The following is a 7,822-nucleotide window of genomic DNA, read 5'->3' as shown; positions in this document are numbered from 1 at the left end:
GGGGGGTCTAGTCACTGATGAAACCCTGCCCCTTTCTGAGTTGCTGCTGTTGCCAGGCAACCACGAGCACTCCTCAGCACCCAGACCGAGACCATCAACAGCACCGTCGGCAAGATCTCTGATCGGTCGCCCGCTAACCCGGAGGCCCGCACGCCTCTCTCCGAAACCCCAGAAAGCTCCGCCTCCTGCTGGACGCACAGAGGACCAACGAGTGAGGAGCACTTCTTCATTCTTCCCCGCCCCTCAAAAAAAAAAAAATGGCGCCGCTTAGGTCGGCCGGGCCGCGTGATCGCAGATTTTTCTGTTCCCCTAAATTTGGGGCTACGCCGCACGCGTTCTCGCGGGCTTTCATCGCGAGCGGGGGCAGAAGCAAAGTTTGACTCTGGGTGCGCCCAGAAGCTTCTCGATGTCGTCGCGGCCGCAAAGACCCTCCGAAGACATCGACGATACAAGCGGCCCGGGAATGTCCACGAAGCGCAATCGCCGTATTTGCGGCTTCGTTCCAAGCTGGCTCCCTCAACACGGAAGCGAACGCGGGTTGCCTCGGGACCGAGCTCCGCCCCATCTTTCAAGCCACCCCCTGTGTTGGAACGCTCATTGGATTGGCTGCTTCCCAGCACTCCTTCTGGACCGACCCGTCTCCGAGCGAGCCGCATGGCGGCGTCAGAGCGGCAAAGGCAACAAACACGTTTTGTTGCTCCGGCGGTCAGGCCCTCTTGGCAGCCCAGGATGCGTCGCAACTGCGCCTCGTGTTCGCGTCAGCTGCATTTAGCAGGGCTAAGCCTGCGCGAGCCGCAGGATCGGGCAAACGCTTAATCTTCTTGAACTGTGCGCACGCGTGTTGTTTGTGGTGCTTTATGGTCGGTCGCGTGGCAGCGCAACCATCAAATGATGGTCGGATTTGAAGATTGTCAATGACGACGATCGGGACGACGGAGGAGCTGACGGCGGGCGAGCGGATGTCTCGAGGGCTCATGTGACTCGGAGCGGCCTCAGAGGCTTATTTTCTTCTTTCGTCCTGCGATGGCGCGCCGCCGTATGGACGGCCGTCAGAAGAAGACGGGCGCTTACGCGCTGTTGGCGTTGCTGCTGGCCGCAGCGTGGTCGCGGGAGGCCGAGTGCAGCCTGCCCGCGGAGGTAGGCCGCGGCCGCGGGCGTGTCAGCGCCGCACCCGCGGCGCTGACGCGGATTTGCTCGGCTCTCGTAGGTCACCGGCGAGGCGGCGCCGTGGCGCGACGTCGGCGGCCGTCGCCTTGACGCCATCTGGTCGGGTGTGGCCGCAGGTCACCGTGGCGACTTGCGCCGACTTCCTGGACTTTGTCGCCGCCTGAGGAGGCGTCGCTTCAGCTACCTGGTAAACGTTTTGAGTTCGCGTTGTGGCCGATGTTAGTCGAGCATGTCAGCGGCGGTTTGTCTCTGCAGTGTCACAAGGCGACCTTCTGCTGGTGGGGGCGGAGACAGGGACGGGGTCAATTTGGCCAGGTGTGCCAATGTCCGAGAGGCTCCACGTGTTCGCGCGTCTTCATTCGCAGCATCTGACCGCCATCTTGACTCAACTCCTGCCGATAGCTAGCTATCTTGTTTTTCGTCTTACTTATTGTTTTGTGTTGTTCTCCCACCCTAGTGTTGTGTTCTGTGTGTGTTTCAAGATGTAAAACGTGTTTCTTTTTTGTTACTGTAGTTGGCACATGTTAAATAAAGCCATTCAAAAAAAAGCAGAAACTACTTTCTTAACATCTACAAAATGGTAAGAAGAACAGGGCCCAGGATTTTTTTCTCTCTCGGGACAAAAGTGGGGGCTGAGAAAATAATTTACAAATATATATGTGTGTGTGTGTGTGTGTGTGTGTGTGTGTGTGTGTGTGTGTGTGTGTGGAGGGACGCATGACGCAACATCCGGTTATGCGAGTTGAGGAAACGCTCAACCGTGGATTTCCAAATAAAGTGTGTCTACGCTCCAATAGATAAATAGGATGGTATCTGAGAGAGAAAAAAATCTCATAATGTATTAAAATGAGATTCATTGTCAGTTGAACGTTTCTGATGCAGATTCTCAACTGTTTTCGCCACCAACTGACAGATGGTGACGCGTCGGTTGTGTTTTTTTGTGAAAGGTTGATGACGAACTTCCCGCCGTGGCCATTACTGTGCCTTGAGGCTTCGCAGTTGTTGCGTTTGTCGTCGACGCCGCGAACCGGCCTAGCGTTTATTCGGTCGGCGTCGTCACCTACGCTCGTTCGCTTGAGTTGACGTTTGAAAGCGAGCTTTTGATTGGGTTCGAAAATGACTACCGGGTCCGAGACCCGACTGTGACGGTGAGTAGCTAACCAACATAATGCTCGCGTCTGTTAGCAGGCGAACTGCTCGCGTTAGCATTTCACTTCTGACCCTTTTCTTCGTGAATTACCTCGCCTTGTTCGTTCGAAATAGATGGACGTAATTCAAAACGGAACAAGTTCAGGTCAAACACCTTTTCAATCTTTTTAGTGTTGGACGAAATATTCGGACGCCTGTCACACTCAACTCAACTGTATTCACAGAGCACTTTAAAACAACCACCCTGTGTAAAACACGTCAGCGTGTCCGCCATATTGGATGTGACAATTTTCCATTTTCAAAGTTGTGACATTGAAAGGTTTAAAAAAAAAAAGACAACGGCGGAGTAAGGTGGCGGAGGAGAATTATTTTATGAGTTGTTAAATAATTGTGAGAGAAATGTGAAGCAAATGCCGAATAACAAGAGAAAAAGTTCAGTTTGATCTGATGGTTACAATCGTCGACGCGTTATGCTTTCAGAAGTCTTACAAGTAAGCAACCTGTTCATTTAATTGCTTCACTTTGTGACTATTGATAAGCCACACAAAGCTCGCTGACACTAGCCCAACTGGGTCAGTGCAAATTTCAGACATAAAAACAATCAAATGAAAATGTTCAACAATATTCAACATTTCGACTTTTATCTACTTGCATTAATCAATCATCATTGATCTTTTGACTGCGCTGCACACTTTTTTATTGCATTTGGTTAGATCCTTTCCCAGAAAATATCAATTCTTTCATACACTATTCATTCTAGATGTTATACTTCAAAAAAAAAAAAAAAAATCTTCACAGAAGTAATCTTCTTTGAAAGGGTTAGATAATTCAGTACTACATATCAGTGTGGGACAAATAAAGGATATCTTAATATGAAATCCTACACGTCATCAAATATGTGTCTTGAACGTACAGGCCCACTACCAGGCCCACCACCCAAAAGGGGTTCGTGTTGGACCCTCTTTGACATCGATACCTAATTTGTCCTCTGAGGGAAATGAGTTCCAAGTCATCCAAATGGTGTCGCCAAAATGATGGCATCCTGCTCCAAGTTGAAAAGTCATTGCGCAAACGTCAGCGGGTTGGTGTTTGCATGTCAAACGTTTGCTTCCTTGTCCAAGCAGCGCCAGGGAGCGCTTCCCACGGTTCCCGATGGCTCCTCCTCGCCACATCCAACGCGGACGTCGGATTCCGTGCCGTGTCTACGTAGCGACGCGTGTCCGTGCGCTAAAGTCTGAGGCGGCGTGAAAAAAAAAAAAAAAATCTTCACAGAAGTAATCTTCTTTGAAAGGGTTAGATAATTCAGTACTACATATCAGTGTGGGACAAATAAAGGATATCTTAATATGAAATCCTACACGTCATCAAATATGTGTCTTGAACGTACAGGCCCACTACCAGGCCCACCACCCAAAAGGGGTTCGTGTTGGACCCTCTTTGACATCGATACCTAATTTGTCCTCTGAGGGAAATGAGTTCCAAGTCATCCAAATGGTGTCGCCAAAATGATGGCATCCTGCTCCAAGTTGAAAAGTCATTGCGCAAACGTCAGCGGGTTGGTGTTTGCATGTCAAACGTTTGCTTCCTTGTCCAAGCAGCGCCAGGGAGCGCTTCCCACGGTTCCCGATGGCTCCTCCTCGCCACATCCAACGCGGACGTCGGATTCCGTGCCGTGTCTACGTAGCGACGCGTGTCCGTGCGCTAAAGTCTGAGGCGGCGTGACGGCCTTTGACCCGCTTTCGGCATCGGCGCTCGCGTGATGGAGAGCGCGTGGCGGCGCGTCCCGCTGGCGTGCTGCCGTCCTCGCGTGCTGGCGCTGCACGCTCTCTTCTGGGGCCTGGTGGCCCTCAGGTGGGTGCCCTGCCGCTCGCCGGGCCCACCAACCCGCACGCTCCTTTCTTCCCTGATTGTGAGGCTTGCCTTTCAGAGTCTTTGGAGCCGCCCTGTTGGCTGAAGACAAACCCGCAGGTAAAAGCCACGCGCACGGACAAAAAAAGCCATCGTTTGCGACAAACAACGTTTTTCAGTTTGAACCTCGACTATCTCGTCTTTGTCGTGTGTTCCATTAAATGGAGGTGAACGCGATGTGCAAATCGTTGGAATTGGGTTCGTCTTTGGGGGAGGAGAAAAAAAAACAAGTCTGCCTTCACGGAGGACGGCATCGGTTGGAGACTATTTATTGGCGAGAGGCTGGAATTTGGACTATTTGAAGTTGAACCGTGTCTGAAAAGGAAAACTGGTTTGATGAATTGTTGCAGCTCACCTTCGGGCTCTTGATTTCAGTCCCACTGGAAAAGGGAGCCGTGAAACAAACAACCCGAGTTTGAAATGTGTGTTGGAACGGCAAAATGCTTGACCAGACCGGAGAAGAAAACTCTGCAAGCTTCCTGCCAACAAATAGTCCAGCTCATGGGAAATCAGTCGAGATGTTCAGCTAACGAGAAACCTTCAAACAAGCGCAACTGCTCCCGGGCAGGAGAGATTCTCCCTGCTTTGTAGGAAAGACCTGGTGAAGTTGAGTTGGGGATCTTCTCCGCCTCTTCTTCTTGCCGTCAGTCACGCCGCATGTCTTCCAGTCGAGCCCACCGTTGCCCGGCATGTTGCGGCACTAAGCTGAAGGCGCCCAAGTCCGATTCCAGACACACCTCGGCACTCGACTCGACTTTATTTATCGAGCGCTTTGTTCCGGCGGCGGCGCTTTCGAGCCGGCCGCCTCGTTCCCCGCACGCGAGCAATTCTTTTTGTCGTGTGGTATCACGCAGCCGCCAAGGTCAACGTCGCCCCCTGCTGGCTACTGGAGGAGTTTGTGGTGACGGTGGAGTGCTCGCAGTGCGACGCCTTCCAGACGGTACGTGGATTGGCACTCTGGCCACGCTGCGGGGGGCGGGGGGCCGCGCGCACTGACAAAGCTTTGCCTTTGTGTTCAGAAGACGAGGCCGGCGTGCGGCCACACGGGCTACATGGAAAAGGTCAACTGCACCAAATCCAACCGGGATGAGTACAAAAGGTCCGATCCCGTTGCCACGCGGCGCGCCCAGAAGCGTTCTCATCGCGTGTCGGCTTCTGTCGTCGCAGCTGCCGCTCGGCCGTCATGGAGGAACGTCTCTTCTGGAAGTTCGAGGCGGCCATGTTGTCGGTGACGGCGTTGTCGGCCGTCTCGGTGGTCCTGCGTCAGCGCCGGCTGGACCGGCTGGCCTCCGAGAAAGTCCGCCGACAGATCGAGTCCATCTAGCGGCGTCGGCTTGGAATTGAAACTCAAAACGCCGGAAGGAGCCGCCGCCGCTGACCCCGGAATCCCCCGCCATGTGGAGGATGGCATCTCTCGGAACGCTCGCCACGACACGACTGCTGCATTTGCTTTGCCGCGAAGGTGCAAATGAACTCTTAACAGCTCCAATGATATTCCCCAGCTGAATAAAGATCACTCGTTTGAATCCCAAAATGCTTTTCCTCCACTTTCTGCTCCGTGTCGCCGCCCGCTTTGTGAACACCCTCGTTTCATCGCGCCGGAGACTTTGCGGCGCGTTGCGGGTGCTGTTGGCGATTTCCTCACAAAAGAGACCCGAGGCTGCGTCCAAGGTCTCGTCTCGGATCGGTACGTTTCTTTTCCGTTGCGACGGGTGTAATCTCGATGTTTCCTTGTTGCACGTTCCCTTGAAGACATGTTCAGGAGGCACACTTCGTAGAGCGTTGCTCTTCCAATCTCAGGCTCCTGTAAAATATCTGGCAATTTTGAATGTCATACCGCTTAGGAAGTTGGCATTTCTTAGGGCACGTTTGCACTCCAGACCGACTTCCAAAGCTGCATTATTGCCACCGAGGGTCGTCTTGTCGTTGTTTTTAGCCTACGAACCGATTTCATTCTGTTGATTTGACTGCACGGCCCCTCGATTTTGCCGTAGCAATAATGCGTCCATTTTTTGAGTGAACGATGCACAACGAAGTCGGGGACCCACGCGCAAAGCAATTGGCAGGAGAGCTTCGGTGCTTTGCGAAGCTTCATTTCGCCATCACCACCTTTGGGAACTGTAATTCGGTCTCCGTGCGCTTGCTCTATGCCACTGGGGTCGGCGTCAGGTCAAGAAACGCTTCAACTCGGTCTTGATCTCTGCCTTGTTTTGGCTCATCTGCGGCAAAAAAAAAAAAAAAAAAAAAACAAAACCTCCGACATTCTTGTCGGCCGTCTCGTACGTGTGGGAAAAATAAAGCTGTGCGAAACGCAATTTGTGTTTTGGGCTCATTTTGAAATGTGTGCAAAACGCAGCCTGTGGCACTCATTTTTGGCACATCGCGCCGGGGCGTTTGGCGGCGACGTCATCACCGCGCGACGTCGGTGGCGCCGCTGTTGCTGCGCAGTCGCTCGTTTGGAATTTTCCAACGGAGTCGCGAAAGTTGCCTTTGCGGCTTTGGACCGACATTAGCGACGACGTCGGAACCGGTCCCGTGGCCCGAGCCGCCCGGATCGCCTTTGCTCGCTCCTGCCTGCCGATGGACTCCGCGAGAGGTTCGGTGGAAGGCTCGCTGCTGGCGGCCAGCAACGTCCCGGCCTTCCTCGGCAAGCTGTGGACTTTGGTGGAAGACCCCGACACGGACCCGCTCATCTGCTGGAGCCCGGTACGACTTTTGCACTCTGATCTCGTCCGTTTCGCCCCGACCGCGGCAGCCCGGTCCCGCGCGGTGTCGCGCTGGCTCAGTTTAAAGCGCAGGAAAGGGGGGGGGGGGCGCTAGCTGCTAGCCGCGAGAGCCAAGTGGCCGAGTCTTTCGAGGTGAGCGCAGCGCCGCCAGACGACTTGATGAGGTACCGCAAGAACAATTGTGGCCGGCCAGTAAAATTGATCCGACGCGCACCGTCGCAGAAACCAACTAGGCCCGCCCCGTTGACGGGTGCGATGCGGATACTTGTACGAACGAGTCGACTTTTCTCCAGCTCGATCGGCCCCGTTCCCCCTCTTGTATTCACGTTGCCGAGTCCAATTTGCCGTCGGAGCGGGCGATTCGGCGTACGGGTTTGCAGAAGTCGACGTCCGAGCGTCGAGTGAGTCGAGTGATTTGCAGCTGGCGGCGTCCTTCCAAAGGCGAATGAACTCGCTGGGCCGTCCCAACGTTGTCGACGACTTCTTGTCTGGTTTGTCCCGTGCCAGAGCGGAACCAGCTTCCACGTGTACGATCAGGGTCGCTTCTCCAAAGAGGTCCTGCCCAAGTTCTTCAAGCACAACAACATGGCCAGCTTCATTCGACAGCTCAACATGTGTGAGTACAAGCTCGTGCCGAACGGCTCGCTCAGCTTTGCTCTCCGAGCCTTGGCCCAACCGCAGGCCGCTGGCTTTTCTCCCCCCGCCCCCAGACGGCTTCCGCAAGGTGGTCCACATGGAGCAAGGCGGCTTGCTGAAGCCCGAGAGAGACGACACGGAGTTCCAACACCCCTTCTTCGTCAGAGGCCAAGAGAGCTTGCTGGAGCACATCAAACGCAAAGTCACCAACGTACGAACGCCGGCGAGACGCCGCC

General features: G+C 54.0%; 2 protein-coding genes across 3 annotated transcripts in view; both read left to right on the top strand.

Annotated features, from left to right (window-relative positions):
* Positions 1–3,750: 3,750 nt before the first annotated feature.
* jtb (jumping translocation breakpoint) lies at positions 3,751–5,758 on the top strand. 2 transcript variants are annotated; one of them, XM_019858170.1, is made up of 5 exons: positions 3,751–4,167; positions 4,244–4,284; positions 5,079–5,164; positions 5,247–5,323; positions 5,392–5,758. In XM_019858170.1, exons 1-5 carry the CDS (start codon positions 4,076–4,078, stop codon positions 5,546–5,548), a joined length of 453 nt encoding a protein of 150 aa, XP_019713729.1. In that variant the 5' UTR covers positions 3,751–4,075; the 3' UTR covers positions 5,549–5,758. The 2 variants fall into 2 exon arrangements, with proteins under 2 accessions (XP_019713729.1, XP_019713728.1); XM_019858169.1 differs by having other exon boundaries at positions 3,755–4,167; positions 5,244–5,323.
* A 730-nt stretch (positions 5,759–6,488) lies between these two features.
* Positions 6,489–7,822, top strand: part of LOC109508254 (heat shock factor protein-like) — a 5,344-nt gene continuing 4,010 nt past the window's right edge. Inside the window, exons 1-3 of the mRNA XM_019858135.1 lie at positions 6,489–6,930; positions 7,458–7,566; positions 7,661–7,816. Of these exons, the coding sequence (XP_019713694.1) occupies positions 6,805–6,930; positions 7,458–7,566; positions 7,661–7,816 (391 nt within the window). The 5' untranslated portion in view covers positions 6,489–6,804. The remainder of the gene's footprint in view (positions 6,931–7,457; positions 7,567–7,660; positions 7,817–7,822) is intronic.

Source organism: Hippocampus comes, unplaced genomic scaffold (assembly GCF_001891065.2).
Source record: "Hippocampus comes isolate QL1 unplaced genomic scaffold, H_comes_QL1_v1.1 scaffold429, whole genome shotgun sequence".
In the NCBI taxonomy this organism is placed as follows: Eukaryota; Metazoa; Chordata; class Actinopteri; order Syngnathiformes; family Syngnathidae; genus Hippocampus; species Hippocampus comes.
The sequence above is the reverse complement of the archived record's forward strand: the minus strand, read 5'-3'. Positions and strand labels throughout refer to the sequence as shown.

Coding starts and splice junctions, on each gene's coding strand:
- jtb (XM_019858169.1), top strand. CDS start 4,076: ATGGAGAGCGCGTGGCGGCGCGTCCCGCTGGCGTGCTGCCGTCCTCGC. Junction 4,168..4,243: donor TGGGGCCTGGTGGCCCTCAG/GTGGGTGCCCTG, acceptor CTTGCCTTTCAG/AGTCTTTGGAGCCGCCCTGT. Junction 4,285..5,078: donor GGCTGAAGACAAACCCGCAG/GTAAAAGCCACG, acceptor GGTATCACGCAG/CCGCCAAGGTCAACGTCGCC.